Raw genomic sequence first — 18,882 nt, 5'->3', positions numbered from 1 at the left:
TATTGAAATAAATGGTCATTTGAACATACTATAAAAGTAGGGTCTATACTAGAGACTTTCTGTTTAACTGACATTTATCTTTGTAAAATGAACAATTCATAAAGAGGTTAGGTATGCAAAGGTAAGAATTTATGTTTTTATAGGTATCCACCTTTAAAATTTATATAAATCATGTCAATTCTAAAAGGTTCTTACTCCACAGTAGCAAGTAAGTGTCAAGATGTAGTAGTTGAGCAGTGTTTAGACCTACGTGGTTTGCGTTGGCTCAGTGCCCCTCAGCAAAAATCCAGACTCCTCTGTGGAAGAAACCACACATGCTGGGACTCTGTGGGGCTGAAGGATTTCCTTTGTATTCTTTATAGACTAAAGCAATCTACAACACATAATTGAGCTCTGAGTGACTGGTTGGGAATTTTTTCCTCTGGGAAATTTAAAAAGAAATTGTGTAGAAAGTATCCAGTTGGAGTATCAAAATTTAGGATATCTGTTTATTTGAACTTTTTGTACAAACAAGGCTGTGCCTACTGAAATAACAGCCATTGTCATTTCATATTTGCCACAAGAATTTAGATTGGAATCACTAAAAATAGTAGCAAAAAGTCATTTCATCATAAATATTTAATAATATTCTTCTTATGATCTTAACTCTGTTCAGACTAGATTTTTGAGTCTTATATAATAAATGAGGCAGGTATATGAATGGGGCAGGTATATGATCAATAACCTTTGAGAAAATAGCCATAGAAGGAGAAAGTTGAAATTAGACCTTTCAGGGCATTTCCTCTGTCTAGAAAGTCAAAATTAAATAGACGACTTTTTTTCAAATTCTGACATTTAGATAAGAGGGATAAGCGATCCTTTTTTTTTTTTTTTAAATTTCTACAGAGACATAATAGACTTAAAGGCAAGTATAAGCATTACCAGGGACATGATATCCCAGAATTTAAGGAGGCTTTTTCTAGAGTTAATCTGTTGTTGTTTAGTTGCTAAGTTGTGTCTGACTCTTTGCAACCTCATGGACTGTAGCTCACCAGGCTCCTCTGTCCATGGGATTTCCCAGGCAAAGAATACTGGAATGGGTTGCCATTTCCTTCTCTAGAGGATCTTCCCAACCCAGGGATTGAACCCACATCTCCTTCATTGGCAGGTGGCTTCTTTACCATTGAGCCACCAGGGAAGCCTCTAGAGTTGGTCCATTAGTCCTCTATTTAGTTCAGAAATGTGAATTTCTGTGAATTTCTCTCAGAAGGCTTGAGACAGATAATGCACATTGACTTGATATTCCTTTCCCCCAACACTAGATCAAAATGGAGCAATTAGATCCATTCAGAAGGGATCCCATTCCAAGGGCAGAGATCTGGATCTATATTTAATCACTCCCACTAGTTTTGTTGTAAGTTGAATTCCCCCAGAGGCCAAGTGTAAGATGAAGATTAGCTTAGAGAGTATTTGCAAGGGAGGGTTTCTTGGGATCAACACACATGAGGGCATCACTTAGGAAGTAGCATTAGACAAAGGGAGAAACAAGCTCTGATGCAGTCTGAACAAAAGCCTCAGCTGACAGACCATGATGATAAGGTAGCAAACATTTCAATATTTTCATCTAGTGTAAGTGATAATATCATTTTTCAGCTTCATTTATCTAGTAAAAGAGAATATCCATTTTTCTCCCTATCACATCCATTCACCATGACCATTTATGTTATCTCTTAGAAAAATAAAAATCTGATCATATTTCTTCTCTGTTTATAGACTTCTGGCAGTTCTCGATTTCCAAGGAACTTGCATAAACTTCAGGATTCTGTTGACTGCTAAGTCCTTCCCATCCATTTCTACCCTGTTTCCAGTCTCCTTTTTACCCACTCTTCCATGTTCCCTCACTAGCATTTTACTTTGTTTGCCTCTTTCTCTTTCTTTTACTCTAACTGCCATGTTAGTTCCTTCCAAAATAATTCAAGTTTTGTACTTTGCTACAATTTCCTGAAATTGCCATTCACTTTCTTGCTCATCTCACTCTTCATTTTTGAAGGCATCTATCTAATTTAACTCTTTTACCGCATCCAGTTCTCCAAGGGTTCCTCATCCTCAGGAGACCTAACTATCTCTGTGTTTACTAGAACATTTTATATATTTGTTGTTGTTCAGTCACTCAATCATGTCCAACTCTTTGCAGCCCCTTGGACTGCAGCATGCCAGGCTTCCCTGTCCTTCACCATCTCCTGGTGCTTGCTCAAACTTATGTCCATTCAGTTGGTGATGCCATCCAACCATCTCATCCTCTATCATCCTCTTCTCCTCTTACCTTCAAATTTTCCCAGCATTAAGGTCTTTTCTAATGAGTTGGCTCTTTGCATCAGGTGGCCAAAGTATTAGAGCTTCAGCATCAGTCCTTCCAATGATGTTTCAGGACTGATTTCCTTAAGGATTGACTGGTTTGATCTCCTTGCAGTCCAAGCAACTCTCAAAATTCTCCAACACCACAAAAAGCATCTCTTCTTTGGTGCTTAGCCTTCTTTATGTTCCAGCTCTCCCATCCATACATGACTACTGGAAAAACCATAGCTTTGACTATACAGAGGTTTGTCAGCAGTGATGTCTCTGCTTTTAATACACTGTCTAGGTTTGTCATAGCTTTTCTTCCAAGGAGCAAGCATCTTTTAATTTCATGATTGTAGTCGCCATCTATAGTGATTTTGCAGTCCAAGAAAATGAAGTCTGTCATTGTTTCCATTGTTTCCCCATCTATTTGCCATGAAGTGATGAGACCAGATACCATGATCTTAGTTTATCAAACGTTAAGTTTTAAGCCAGCTTTTTAACTCTCCTCTTTCATCTTCATTAAGAGACTCTTTTGTTCCTCTTCACTTTCTGCCATAAGGATGGTGTCATCTCCATATCTGAGGTTATTGATGTTTCTCCCAGCAATCTTGATACCAGCTTATGCTTCATCCAGCCTGGCATGTCCCATGACGTACTCTATATATAATTTAGATAGGCAGGGTGACAGTATACAGCCTTGATGTACTCCTTTCCCAATTTTGAACCAATCTGTTGTTCTATGTCCAGTTCTAACTGTTGGTTTTTTACCTGCATAAAGGTTTTGCAAGAGGCAGGTAGGGTGATATGGTATTCCTATTTCCTTAAAAATTCTCCAAAGTTTGTTGTGATCCACACAGTGTCAAATGTCCTATCTGATAAAGCTATTACCATCCATTTTTATAAATATATCCCCCTTTTAATAATACACTCCTTGAGTGGGGGAACTATTTTACATTCACTTTTGAGTCTCCTTTAAACACTGTACAGTATCTTACCCATCATTTCAGTTCAGTTCAGTTCACTCTCTCCGTCATGTCCGACTCTTTGCGACCCCATGAATCGCAGCATGCCAGGCCTCCCTGTCCATCACCAACTCCTGGAGTTCACTCAGACTCACATCCATCGAGTCAGTGATGCCATCCAGCCATCTCATCCTCTTACCCATAAAGAATACTAAATAATGTTTCCTGATTTTTTTTTGAGTTGGTAATTTTGTTATCTTCTTTTGAGTGTGAGACTAATATATTACTCTTTAATCAATTAGTGTGCTTTCAGCTTAAAGGCACCTTACTTGAGCTGGTTAAAAAAAAAATAAGAAGACTTATTAAACTATAGAATAAGTGTCTAGAGTTTGAGTGGCTATATAAAAGGTAATATCACCTACTTAGCAATAATATGAATGATCTGGTTCTTTCTGTGTTGGCATTATCCTTAGGTTTGTAGAAAGGTGGCTGTAGCAGTTTCATGGGCCACATCCAGACAAGGGAATACAAAAGAATAAAAAACCATTACTTACTATGTCTCATTCCTAGGAGTAAGGAAACCTTTTAAAGAATTCTGCCTTGCATCTCCTTGGCCTAAGCATGTCAATTCTAAATCTTATACTTGAAAGAGGGTTGGGGAAACTATGATTTGCTTACATCAGCCAGCTGCTTTAGATGGAAGACCTGTTCACAAATCGGTCATTTTACAGACATGGAGGAGAAAGCAAGTTATCTGAAAAAAATAATTTTCATAGGGGAATTTTCTTATTATTAACATAGATTTCCATAGGCAAACATGAAAGTTTTCTCAGATAATCAAAGACTGTATTTTCTCTTTGGAGGAAGTTATAAAGATTAGCTAGTTCTACAAGGAAATTATCTGGAAGGATTTATTTTTCTTTCAGGAGATATCTTGGAAAATATTCACTGCAAGTAAAAATCCTTGAAATAATTTATTTTTCTCCACACTGTATGGTAAAAAATTAAAAACCTGCTAACCTTTACAAATACTTCTCTTGCTTATGTAAGAGTTCATTTGCCTCTATAAAACTTCTCTATGGTTATTTAATCTAAGCTTTTAAAATCTAATCCACTGCAGTTTTTTTTCAAATCTGCTGATATCCTGTTTTTTCCCTACAATATTGTTAACTGTTGTTCGGGTGATACAGTCAGTAGGGATTACATTACAATTTAACTCAGAGAATTAAAGACTATATCATTATTGTGTAGTACTAGATTTTCACATTATACACTAAATATTTAATGTACAGATAACATATGTTTTTAACAAATCAAGTAAATAGACTTAACTTAAGAATCCTTGGGAATATGACCTAATGGAATTGTATCTAAACTAATTTTGGCTTGAATGATTTGGGGTTGAAACCTATTATATGTATTTGCAGAAGTAAAACTTGGAATAATTTTTAGTAACTGAACTTTGAATAATTTTTTCTTTTGGCCTTCTACCTAAGTCATTTTTTTTTTTTTAATCTTTTTCATAGAAAACTTTGAGTGTCTATTACTGGTGCTAAGAACGTGGTGTGAATGCATGCTAAGTTGCTTCCATCGTGTCTGACTCTTTGCGACCCTATGGACTATAACCATAGGATGGGAAAAACATGTTTGAGAAATGGGGTAGAAAAAAATCATTTCTTCCCTCCACATGTAAATTTCTCATGTGTGCATGCTAAGTTGCTTCAGTCATGCCAGACTCTGTGATCCTATGGACTGTAGGCCACCAGGCTCCTCTGTCCACGGGGTTCTCTAGGCAAGAATACTGGAGTGGGTTGCCATGCCCTCTTCCTGGAGGTCTTCCTAACCCAGGAATCAAACTTTCCTCTCTTAACATATGCATTGGCAGCTGCGTTCTTTACCTCTAGCGCCACCTGTGGCCTCAGTTAAACTAAATTTCTCTGCCCTAACCCTTAACCTATCCCATCTCTAGAGTCAGAGGAATTTTAATATAGTCCTTGAAAAAGGTGGTCAACTGCAGACAGACATTTATATCCATTTATCATTCATTTATAAGTGATGCATGAGAAACCTGTTCAGGGTAGACATCATAATGATGAAAGTGTTTGACAGTTGTACTGTATGGTTTAAGGACCTGTGGCTTCTAAACAAATTATCCTAAATTGCACAGTATCTGTCACTTTGACTACAAATGAATATTTTCCACCTCAGCCAGCCTTAAGTAGTTCTAGCAATAATTCATGTAAAATCCAGAGCTCTCTCTATTGTAAACTTTAGCAATAATATATACAAGCTAAAAGTCTCTCACTCTCTCTTCTCACTCTTTCTTTTTAATGGAATCATGGTTGACAGTTAAAAAAAAAAAATCCAATACTCTGTTTGGTTATGTTATTTAGTTGGCTTCTTGACTTAATAAATTATTGGGATCCTTCTATCTGAAAATGTAACTCATTTTGGAAGCAGTTCAAACCATGCTTGGGTGGAGTTAGTCTCTAAACCAGGATGTAAGCAGAAAGGTCACAAAGGGAATGATTTATTAAACTAAGTACTGCCTTTATATCTAATGAAGCATTTTTTTCTTGGTTTTCTTTTGTTTTCTCTCTTTTTTTTCAAGTAGGCTATAGAGGCCAATGAATAGACCAATGAGAAACAAGCTTACTCTGAAACTACAGTTATTATTTATTTCACCTGCTAATCTAACAACAACTTTTATGTCAACTCATGGAGCGTAATAATAAGCAACTTTATGTTACCTTCCATTTCAATCTACTCTGTGGGACTCTGTTTTCTCCCTGGACCTGTCTGACTTCAGCAGACCCCATTGCTTTCCAGGTCACTCTTGGGTAGTCCACAATTGTTACCCAGCAGTTAAAAGGTCCATTCTCATATAACAGAGCATTCAACCTCATTTAAAATTCTCCCTGTTTGGGCATGCCATGGGAGGGAGGGCAGGCTCTCAAGTAGGGAGAAATTTAGAGGCTTCTTCACTCCTGACTCTACTTAACACCCCTCCTCTTTTGTGAGCTGTTACACTCAGTGTCTGACCCTCTAGTGTCATATTAGAAGGAGGGGAGAGGAAAGGGGTTCAGGGAAGTACCTTTTGCCATCACCAGAGAGACCTCACTTCTCATCTGTCTGGCCTTGTCAGACGTTAAAGGGTGACTTTTCTTTCATAAGCACCATTGTGAGTTTCTGGAGTTTCTTCTCTTGCAGTTCTCTGGATAAAAGTGACTGTACTTCTGTTCTAACCAGTGTGTCCTGATTCTGTATCCTGAAGCAGGTTGCAGTTCCATCAAGTGTTAACTTCTAAAGTCTTTTCAATCTATAGTCTTGAATAGGATCAAGGGGACCTCATGCCCTCCCATTTTTGCATAAGCATGGCTCCCACCTGTCCCCTAGGAAACTGTCATGTGTATTTTCCTGGACACACTCTGGAATTTCAGGTTGATATCAGTATGGCCCCTGAGCCTGGCCTCTGCTTCTGCTGCAACCTATCAGTCTCTCTCATTCTTTACACATTCATCCATAATGTTCCACAGCAGTGTGTTTAACAGCTAGTGGATCTTCAGTCATGTTTGACTCTTTGTGACCCTATGGACTGTAACCTGCCAGTCTCTTCTGTCCATGGGATTCTTCAGGCAAGAATACTGGAGTGGCTTGCCATTTCCTCCTCCAGGGGGTCTTCCAGACCCAAGGATTGAACCTGTGTCTCTTATGTCTCCTGCATTGACTGGTGGATTCTGTACCATTAGTGCCACCTGGGAAGCCCCTAGTACATCTTGAGGTGCCATCAAAGCTGATTCCCTGGCATCTACTCCTCACCCTAGGGCTTATAAGACACATGATACAACTATCTCAGAGAAAATATCCTTCTCAAGGGAAAAGAAAAAGCTTTCTAATCTCCAGGATCCAACTGTTTTATAGCTTGAACATAGGTGTTCTATATGATTCTTGGCCACCTACTTTGAAGATTTTTGCATCCTGAGCTAACATGTCATTTTCAGTTTTTTTATCAGCTAAAATTTCTTTTTTTAACATCTTGCTCTACTAAGTCATAAAATGAGCTTTCAAAAGAATGTTGCTTTACCTCCAAATGAAACAGGCAAGCTCATTGTATATCATTCCTGATGTATACACTCTAGAATTTTATGAATAATGGAGAATGTCAGTATCCTTATTAGAATTTACATTTTGGATAGTAATAGCCTTATTCAAAACATTTGCTGTTTTACATCTTGTTGCCCATATTTTTCAATAGTATTTCTGTTGGGTTCTAGCAAAGCTAAGCCATAACCGAGAAGCTAATAAATGAGAGTATAGGACATGCAATGATTCATTTTTAAATAAGCTAAACATTAATCTTCAAATAGTTTAATTTCACTTTGAGACAGTACTTATCTTTTTCCCTTGTTATTTAATTAATTAAAAATATTTTATCTTGAAACTGACATGTGTCAAAATTAAATGCTGTACATAAAATGTTTGAAGAATTGCTATGTTATCTAATCAAAAGTGAAGATTGTTAACCGGGCCCCAACAGAAACCTGTTAGCTAAATTTACAGGGTTGAAGGCAGAAGCAGTTCAATACTTAAAAATTTTTTATGTTCAATGTAGTTGATGTTTGTTTTTAATGTAAAAAAGCACTAAATATGTTTCTGGCAGAACAAAAGGAACTTTTCCTATGGGTTTTAAAATGAGAGAGCAATATATCAAAGCAATATAAATTTTATAGCCTACCTAAGAGGACTCCATATTTTTATGGAATAACTTGAGACAGTTTCATTTCACCTTGCTAAAGTTAGATCCCCAGTTATGAACTTTAGATTCTTTCAGTTATTTAACCAAAAAATATTCAAAACTATTTAAAAGGAAACATTAAAAATAAAACCCTTAAAAGCTAGAACTCAGATACTCTAAGAAGCTTGACTTTCTTTTTTAGCTTATTGTTCATAGTCATTCCATGTTTATAAATGTGACAGTTTTTTTCTTTTTCCTAACAACCATAATGTAATTTTGTATTATTTTTTCCTTATTTAACATGAAAACGAGGTATGGAATTACAAAAGTTAGATTACTTGAAATTTATCAAACCATGCTTCTGTTTTTAAGCACTTTGATTAGAAAAATAATAATTAGTTTATAATTTTAACTACAATAATTTTCAGTGGAATATTTAAACACCTTTTTTGGTATAGCATGAAAGGAATTTATTTCCCTTTCCTTAGGGAAGCCTAAAACAAGAGGGTTTCTCATACATGGGGATCCTGTACTTGCTTACTTTATATTGAGTATAGGCAGAAATGCTTTTATAAATCAGAGTGACCTTCTGACTCTATTTCATTAACTCATTTCATGGCTGAATAAGACATTCTCATCTAATGTGTGACCCTGGAAGTCTATTATTTAGGGGGAAAGACTCAGAATAAATAACTTCTCATTTAAAATCAAGTTATTGATGAAAGAAAATTGCCGCTCTTTTCTCAGTTAATACTTGAAATAAAGAAAATATAAACCCTTGGAAACCATGTGGACATCCCAATAGATTAAGTTTTGGTATAAGGCGCGCTGCTTAGTTTCATGGTGATTAATCTGCTCCTATTGCCTGCAGAACACATGCTGTCTAGTCATCAGAGGTGGAACAATTGCCTCGTTCATGGATGGGCTGGCTCCCCCGCCCAAGTGCTGATGTGCAGGTCCCATCTGGTCACTGTAATGGACTGTCAGGATGTTGTCAGACTGCTCAGACCTCGGCCAGAACTCTGACAAGAACTCTTTCTCTGTCTCCAGTTTTACAGGAAACTGTGTAGATCACGTTTCAATAATTTTCAAGTACTTATTCTAAATGCGAAGCTGTGCCAGGTGCTAAAGAGGGTAGAAAGGAAAAGTGATGTCCCTGGTCACTCAGTATCAGTGGTTACTTAACTTTAATGAGTCATATACTTGTTGAAGAAGATAATGGAGTCTGTGACTTGTATTCCTTACAAAATTTTGGAATCTATCCACAGTTGTAATTGCACCACAAATTCAAAATTACCAACCTATCTGTGGATTTCTTAAATTTCCTTTTAATTTGTATAATACAAAAGCTAATTCTGCAGATAATGCTAAGATAACAGTTGAAAGCACAGCATTAGCTGCTAACAAGTGATGCAGGAGAGACTTGAACTCCTGTCTTGCGAGTCCACTACAGTTCATTGCTCTTTATGCCAGGCAAAGGTCCCAAGCTTAATCTGCTTGCAGAAAGAAAGGGGCAGATGGATATGATAAACATGAGTGTATTGGAATTCAGAAGTAGGCAGTAGAAGAAAACTACATGTATTGGTAGAAGAGGCTTTGAGCTGAGTCCTAAAACAGGAAAGGGAAAGACAGTTCTTACCCAAGACTTACTTCATGAGGAAAGCTATGTGCCCAGATTAGACCCAAAACTTAAGAATTTAAACTTCCCCTCCTGTAACAGTTTCTATCCTAGCCAGTTTGAGTTCTATGAGCTTCACCGCTGGCCCTCCTGACTTTATATCCAACATTTTGTTCTTTCAGCTTAGGTCTCCTACCTCTCTTATGTCCTGGGAACCCAGACTCTGGAGTAGTCACTGCTCCCTCGATTGTTCGTATCCTTGTATTATACAGCATTTAGAACAGCATTTTCCCAACTTTTTTACAACCATTCAAAAACTTGACTCATGTTCTTTAACAGAGATGGCCACTTGAATTTTTAAGACTGAAATTTTGTCTTTAATTAGATTTTATGAACAAGTTGTAACTTCCTCTTGGTATTCCATTCAGTTCTTTTGACATCTCTAAATTAGGGCAAAGGGCATTTGACTGACCTTGCACTTGCTAACTTGAGTCAATTAAATTGCTTCTCCAAAGATGAAACAAACAGCAGATATAATTAGCATTTCCTTAGGATGTTGTTATAAGGCCTTATCATTATTTGAATGTTTCTGTAACTTGCCTAGGATTAAAGAATTAAAAATAAAGTGCCTGACATTTCACCTTACTAAGTGATAACTCTTAATAAGTTATATAGCTTATAAATGAAACTGTAATTGTTAGAAACATTGCATCATTTTACTGTGAGCTCCTCCTGCCTATTTGTATTCAAAGTGAAGTAAATATGCTTCAAAAAAAAAAGCAAATCATTTTGGATTTTGGAAAGAGATAAGCAAATATAATTTGCTTATGATTGTGTACAGTTGTGCTCATTTCATGTACTAGCAAGGTAATGCTCAAAATCCTTCAAGCTAGGCTTCAGCAGTACATGAACCATGAACTTCCAGATGTACAAGGTGGATTTAGAAAAGGTAGAAGAAACAGAGATCAAATTGCCAACATCTGTTGTATTATATAAAAAGCAAGGGGATTCCAGAAAAACATCTACTTCTGCTTCATTGACTATACTAAAGCCTTTGACTGTGGATCACAACAAACTGTGGAAAATTCTTAAATAGATGGAAATACCAGACCACTTTACCAGACCACATGACCTGCCTGAGAAACCTGTATACAGGACAAGAAGCAACAGTTAGAACCAGACATGGAACACGGATTGGTTCAAAATTGGGAAAGGAGTTCATCAAAGATGTATATTCTCATCCTTCTTGTTTAACTTGTATGCAGAGTACATCATGCTAAATGCAAGACTGGATTAATCACAAATTGGAATCAAGATTGCAGGGAGAAATATCAACAACCTCACATATGCAGATGATAACCTTCTAATGGCAGAAAGCAAAGAGGAGTTAAAGAGCCTCTTGATGAGAGTGAAAGAAGAGAATGGAAAAGCTGGCCTAAAACTGAACATTCAAAAACTAATATCATGGCATCCAGTCCCATCACTTCATGGCAAATACATGGTGGAAAAGTAGAAACAGTGGCAGACTTTATTTTCTTGAGCTCCAAAATTACTGCAGACAGTGACTGCAGCCACAAACTTAAAAGACACTTGCTCCTTGGAAGAAAAGCTGTGACAAACCTAGACAACATATTAAGAATTAGAGACAACACTTTGCTGACAAAGGTTCATCTACTCAAAGCTATGGTTTTTCCAGTAGTCATGTATGGATGTGAGAGTTGGACCATAAAGAAGGCTGAGTGCCAAAGAATTGTTGCTTTTGACCTGTGGTGTTGGAAAAGACTCTTGATATTCTCTTGAACAGCAAGGAGATCAAACCAGTCAATCCTAAAGGAAATCAACCCTAAATATTCATTGGAAGGACTGATGCTTGGAAAGATTGAAGGCAGGAGGAGAAGAGGGTAACAGGAGATAAGATAGTTGGTTGGCATCACTTACTCAATGGACATGAGTTTGAACAAACTGTGGGAGATAGTGAAGGACAGGAAGAGAGGGAAGCCTGGCATGCTGCAGTCCGTGGAATTGCAAAGTCGGACACAACTCTGTGACTGAACAACAAAGCAAATAAAATCAACGTAAGATTAATAGATCATAGGTTGTATTGTCTCTATTCAGACTAGTAATCTATATTCTGTAAATCTGAAAGAAACAGATACATACCTGTTTGTACTCGTTTTTTAAAGAAATATGTAGCCCTTCACAAAGTTACATGTCATCCTTGTGCAGGGAGCATACTAATCTTTTCTATATCCTTCCAATTTTAGTATTTCAGTGTCAGGTGAACAACAAAGGGGCTCAGCCATACATATACATGTATTCGTCTATTCCCCATCTCCTAACAACTCGATTATTTTCCCTCCTTAGTAAAAATTCTTAAGTCACTGCATAGCCTCTGTGCTAAATTGCTCCGTCATGTCCAACTCTGCAACCCCGTGGATCGAGGCTCCTCTGTCCATAGGATTTTCCAGGCAAGAATACTGGAATAGGTTGACATGGTGCTGACAAAGTGAGCACTAAAATATGTCTATTTAGAAGTTAGTATCCAATCCTTTCAAGTGTTACAGGCAGAGATGAATCTTTTGGAAGTGATCAATTTCAATTATGAAATACTTTGAAGACAACATAAGCATACTAACATGGTAAGTCAGTAAATTGTTGAATTTGAAAACTAACTTATCAGACATACTTGTTTTAATACATTAACTCATAAATTATCATTTTCAAGTGGAGACATTTTATACAGTTATTTACTTCTCTTCTTTCCCATGTAGTTTTCTGTTATCGACTTGATCTCTAACATTAGCACTCAAATTAAAACCAATTTGCAACCCCTAATTATTTTGTAGTGATTTAATTAGTAGTTTCACCCTAGGTAATTATGTTGAGAAAAATTCTTGGGCTCATCTGGATCCACAGAAAAGATCTGTTTGATTTCTGATGTCTGCCCTGCACATGGATGGAAAGATCAGCCTTGTACATATTTGAGATCCTTCATGTGTAGGGTCCAAGGTCTGGAAGAGTACTCCCACCAAAATGAGAGCCTTAAGATCTGTGTCTGGTACATCATACAGTGTTAGTTAAGAACTAGTGTTCTGTGGGAGTATTTCTGAACAACTGAAAGAAGGCAGTTATGCAAGTAACATCTCAGCTTCTGGTATGCCTCTTCTTGGTAAGTGAAAGAAAAATGCCTATGGTTAATTTTCTAAAGGAGTAATGAGAACCGCATCAACTTTTAGAAATAGGGTATGTGTTTTCTTTGCCTTGCATATGCAGCTCTAAATATGGTATGATGCTGGATGTGCAAAGCTCCAAAGTACAAGAGAATGTGTATGTCATTTTACTGTTAATAAATTCAGTGAAGGTAGTGAGAGTATTAATAATCACTGCCGTAAAACTTTCCCATTACCTAATGATCAAGAGAGCCTTTTATAGAGATTGTGGACTTTGTATCTTCAAGTATGAGGTGTGATTTTTGTCTGAGCATGAGGCAGTTTCAAAGTATACTACCTGGGCTACTGAAATAATCTCAAGATCTCAGGTACTTCCTGGGCTTTTGTGTAAACCATGCTGATACTTGAAATTATATGTGAAATACTCTATCTCCTATCAGAATTAAAATCTCTGTCTCTCCCTCTATGTGTCTGTGAGTCTTTCTGTCTGTAGCTCTTTTTTTCTTACAGTTTTGTCCCCTCTGTATCTCTCTACACACACACATACACACACACACATATCCAATTTGTCACATTATGTGCGCCACTTCAAAAGATAATTAAAAAACAAATACGTTACTTGAACATATTTCTGCCAACTCTCTGTATGTGTGGAAATTTTGTTTCTTTGGCTTTATTTTTATATTGAATTGCATGAATTTTGCTGCTTTGTACTGGAGGAGGGCAGGGCAACCCACTCCAGTATTCTTGCCTGGAGAATCCCCATGGACAGAGAAGCCTGGCAGACTACATACAGTCCATGGGGTTGCAAAGAGTCAGACATGACTGAGTAACTGAGCACAGCACAGCACATTGTTTATCAACAAGGGATCAAAGGGAATATTAAAAAAAAAAAAAAAGAAACCTTATTCTAATGACTAGGTAGCAAGTAAAAGAAAATTTCACCATAAATGATAATTAAAATAATTGCTTTAAAATATTGGCACAACTTCAGTGATCTTTTTTCCTTTTAAGTAAATGTTTAGAATCGGAAAGATAATCAGATATCTCCCAGATTGTTATTCTTAAAATAATTCTATTTGTAATTCCTAAATTCTTGACAGCAGTATGTCAAAATAAGCCCATATAATCTCAACAACTTTATTTTTATGGCTTGAATGTTTCCTTAAGAAGTAAAATTGTCTTTATGATACTATCTTAGAATTCCTGTGGAATAACAATAATGACCTAAGGATAATTTCTGTTTTTTAACAAGTTTTAGGCTTTATGGGATTGAAGGTGAATCATGAAAAGTGAGATAACATTTTGGGGAAAAATTCTGCTTTGTAAACAGACATTAGAAGATTTATTAATATTGGTTTTTGAAGTCCAACAAATTTTCAGTGCTTGAATATCTTTGTATAGCATTTATCCACTAATCAGAAACTCAGTTCTTGGAAGCTTGTCGTTTTAGTATTAATTGCTTCATTTACTAGGGTGACATAATTCAGTTTAAAATTGTATGACTTAAAGTTAATAACTGAAAATGTACAACAAAACCATTTAAACATCTTTTAAAATTTGTGCCCCTTTACAAAGAGAAAAAAGAATCTTCAATTACTATTTTACTGGCAAGTCTTTAAGACACAATTAGAGCTGAAACTATTAAACTAAACTAAACTATTACATTAGAGTTGAAACTACAAGATCAAGTAATTTAAAACAATGGCTCAGAAGTCAGGACTGGTAGGGACTTTTTTCCCACATAGTGCTTCGAGGGCTCCCTGGGCATCCTTGCCCCATCCTCTGTGCTCCCTTCTCCCTAGGTTTATATCTCTGGTGGAAATGCCATTTCCCTGTTTACAGAACTGTCTTCCTGACTCATATCGTAGACCTCAGAGCCACACCTTACCAGGTATACAGAAGCCCTTTCATAGTTATGTGTTTAATGAACAAATAAGTAATGAACAGTAAGTAATCTGTGCTAACCTTGGAACTTTGATTTAGACTTCTAAAATGATAAAAAAAAAGATTGCTTTCACATTTTGTCAATCTTTAGATAACTCCTTTTTGAAGCTCCTATAAATATATTAAAAACCAATTTTAGAAACATCATTTATCTCATAATTTACTTCAACTCAAGCACCCAATACACTGGTTGAAGGTAAAGGAGAGAACCCAGTGATGTTCTTTTTTTTTTAAGTCACACTTAATATGAAAAAAGTCCTGTATTTCCTTTTTTTTTTTTTTGTATAGTACTAATACCAGTAAGCTATTCAGGTCTGAACAAATCTACAAATGTTTATTCTAAATTTATCTCTGAAATGTGATTAAATCTGACCATCATATAAAACAGAAAAGAGCAAGATCTGACATACTGAAAGGATTCAAAGAAATATTAATCTAGATTAGAGACCAAACAAAATGAGCTAGTGATTAAACAAGTTGACACATTGTGGATATGCATTCCGTGTACCATTTATTTTTATTCCAATGATACAAAGTTATCCTTTATAAAATCACTGTTACACAAAAGAATCAGCAAATATAGCTTTGCAGTATTGCAAGATGAAAGAATTCTTAAGATTGCACAAAGTGAATATATGTAACAATACTGAACTATATGCTTTAAATAACTAAGGTGATACATTTGATGTTATGCGTATTTTATCACAATTAATAATAATAATAATCAGCAAGATAAAAGATGATATCTTGAGCTTATAAGTTCAAATACGAAGCAAAGATTCCATAAATTCAAGGTGTTATTCAAGGTGTTATTTTTAAAGGGGCAAGAAGTACACTCAGTTCAGTGTTTTTGCTGCCAGTGACTAAAAATAAAAATAAACAATAAAATAAAACAACTTGAAGAAACTCTCAAATTTCCTGATAGATACAGTGTTTTATTTTTGCTCTTTGTATATTAATTGATTTAGGACTTCTTGATTTCACGTTGATGACAGACTGTTGTCTGTCATCTGGATTATGCATGGCCCATTTTGATTCATTTACTAATTTACATAATTAAAAACAGTTAAGAAATATACATCTGAAAACACACCATCCAGAACAAAAACTAAAATCTTTAATATCTTGTTTGTTTTTTTTTTTACTGGTAATTTAATAATTTTCTTTTTACTAGTCTTGGATAATCATCTTTCTGAATCCTGTATTCATCACTCTTCTGCTTTTCTTTTTATGTATTTATTGTATGTACATACATACTTAAAAAGTGCCTTTTATTTTAGTTGTTTTCAATATTATTCTAAAGAGATTATGCTGTTGGTCATTTTGAGGAATATACTTTTTTCACTAATAATGAAATTGCTGAGGTCCGTTCATACTGCTTTTCATTGCTGTAGTTCATTCATATTTTATTGCTGGCTGTGTTCAAAACCTCAGATATGCAGATGATACCACTCTAATGGCAGAAAACAAAGAGGAACTAAAGAGCCTCTTGATGAGGGTGAAGTAGGAGAGTGAAAATAAAAAAAGGCTTAAAACTAAATATTAAAAAAACTAAGATCATGGCATCTAGCACCATTACGTCATGGCGAACAGAGCGGGGAAGGTAGAAGTAGTGACAGATTTCCTCTTCTTGGGCTCTAAAATAACTGCAGATGGTGACTGCAGCCATGAAATCAGAAGACAATTGCTTCTTGGCAGGAAAGCTATGACAAACCTAGATAGTGTATTGAAAAGCAGAGCCATTACTCTGTCAACAAAGATCCAGATAATCAAGGCTATGATCTTCCCAGTGGTCATGTACAGTTGTGAGAGCTGAACCACAAAGAAGGCAAAGTGCCAAAGAATTGATGCCTTCGAATTGTGGTGCCGGAGAAGACTCCCAAGAGTCTCTTGGACAGCAAGGAGATCAAACCAGCCAATCTTAAGGGAGATCAACCTTGACCAGTCATTGGAAGGGCTGATGATGAAGCTGAAGCTCCAGTATTTTGGTCATCTGGTGTGAACAGTTGACTCACTGGAAAAGTTCCTGATGCTGGGAAAGATTGAGGACAGAAGAAGAGGGTGTCAGAGGATGAGATGGCTGGATGGCATCATGGATGCAATGGACATGAACTTGGGCAAGCTTTGGGAGATGGTGAGGGACAGGGAGGCCTGGCATGCTGGAGTCCACGGGGTTGCAAAGGGTTGGACACAACTGGGCATCTGAACAATTGTTCAAAATCACGTGCATGTGTTTTAAACCGTTTCTAGACAAACAGCATCTTTATGTCTTTATTGTGAGCCACATCCATGTTAGCTGGTCACCTGAGCCTGCTGCTAGATCAGCAACCATATCTGTGTACTCTCTTTGGTTAGATTTGTAGTTGTTAAAATATGCTCTAGGACTTCCCTGGTGGTCCAGTGGTTAAGACTCTGGGCTTCCAATGCAGAGGGCTTGGGTTCAATCCGTTGTCAGGGAACTTAAGATCCCACATGCCATGCTATGTGGCCAGAATTTTTTTTTTTTAATGCTGTAAACAAACAACCTTGCTTCATTTAAAAATCACAGTAATTACATCATATAGATCTATTCAAAGAATGTAAGTGCTATTCTATGTTCTCTTTGTTCAGAAACTTAAAACCCTAATATTTGACTATGAATATAACATCATATAAACATTAGTGACTTCTAAATCATTTGTTCAATTCCAGGTTTAACAAGTCTCTTTCAATGTATTCCCTCAGGATAGTTTCCTTTTTTCTCACCTATTAAAATATTTTCTGCTAATATTGGTGAGAAACATAATACAAATTTGTCAGGAACTCTTGGAACATATAAGCTACTCAGAGCTTGACTTTCTTGTTTCTTCTTGCCTATAGCTTAACAAAGAGCAATTCTTTCTGTAAGCTAATGGAGTATTACAACAGTTTTAGGCTTTATTTTGAAAAACTTCCTGGAAGAACTTCTAAAGTTCATTAAAAACAAGACAAATTATTTGTGGTAAATTCAGGACTGTTCAAGCTGATTAAAAGTGATCAATCAAGGAGCCTACTGCCTTTGTCTGTATGCATTTGCCCAAATAATATTTATTATGTAGTGTTTGAGACCGCCCCCCACCCCTCCCAGTTCAAGGCACAGACTTTGGGTCATGCTTTGGCTCTGTTGCAAAGCAGTCTGATGGCCCTCGACTTGTTGTTTAATGACTATATGAAGAAATTTTCTGACCCAAAAATGGTGAGAGTAAGCATAGCTATTTTAAAGGTTACTGAAAGATTTAAATAAGATAATGCTTATCATCCTATTTTAATGTTTAATTAAATGAAAGATGTGTCTCAGCTCTATATGTGTTAAATATTATGAACAATTTCACACTGGTCTTTGACTTGAAGTGATAACTTATGCTTGTGACAGAGAGCTGTTTCTCACACCTCATTGAATGTTTATAGTGCACTACTGCTCTGAGAAAACAGAGAAAAAACAGGCTAAAAAGAATCTCTTACCTAAAGCAAATGCTAACCTGAAGTTCTGTTGAAGTCACAATAAGAAGTTATACCACATGATTTATCTATTATTAAATACATTTCAAAAGAAATTATAATATTGACAGATAGAAATGGATGTTTCTGCCAGATTTTTCTTATACTCTTTTTAGAATGATTTTAGAAAATATTTAAATCTCAAAATTCTTAAATCATAGCTAACAATATGCTTTTGGCTTGATACCCACTCTTTAATTTCACACCCTTTCCTAATTAGAATTGTAGGGTGTTTTAAATATTCAGATTCTAACACACCTTGAAATGTTTTACAGATTTATTGGCCTGCTGCAAAGGAACGGGTGGAATTGTGTAAATTAGCTGGGAAAGATGCCAATGTAAGTATGAGACTTTAAAAAATATCTTTGTTAAACTGGTACTGATATGATAGCAAATATTTATATTAAATTTTATTGAATGAATGACATTAGTGTATTATTTTTACAACCACACTAATAGTCTGTGTAAAGATTAATATGGTATAAAATAGTTCTACTTTGCCAAAATGAATGTCATTATTCTCAGAAATTTAGAAATACTACACTTTCTAAAGTGTTACTTCTGATTGTATTTTCTTCACAAAAAAATACCAAAAATACATTTAAAATATTTAAA

The 18,882-nt window shown here is 35.9% G+C and overlaps 1 protein-coding gene and 1 non-coding gene across 3 annotated transcripts in view; one reads left to right on the top strand and one right to left on the bottom strand.

Annotated features, from left to right (window-relative positions):
- The window catches only part of SEMA3D (semaphorin 3D), a 226,012-nt gene that overhangs the window by 110,299 nt on the left and 96,831 nt on the right, over positions 1 to 18,882 (top strand). For both annotated transcript variants that reach the window (XM_070369711.1, XM_070369710.1), the window contains one exon: positions 18,543 to 18,605. In XM_070369711.1, the coding sequence (XP_070225812.1) occupies positions 18,543 to 18,605 (63 nt within the window). The remainder of the gene's footprint in view (positions 1 to 18,542; positions 18,606 to 18,882) is intronic.
- LOC138987711 (U6 spliceosomal RNA) lies at positions 11,816 to 11,920 on the bottom strand. The gene has a single exon (XR_011464090.1). It is a non-coding gene; the product is annotated as a U6 spliceosomal RNA (small nuclear RNA).

Source organism: Bos mutus, chromosome 4 (genome assembly GCF_027580195.1).
Source record: "Bos mutus isolate GX-2022 chromosome 4, NWIPB_WYAK_1.1, whole genome shotgun sequence".
Classification (NCBI taxonomy): Eukaryota; Metazoa; Chordata; class Mammalia; order Artiodactyla; family Bovidae; genus Bos; species Bos mutus.
Note: the sequence above shows the minus strand (reverse complement) of the source record. Positions and strands in the feature narration are given on the sequence as shown.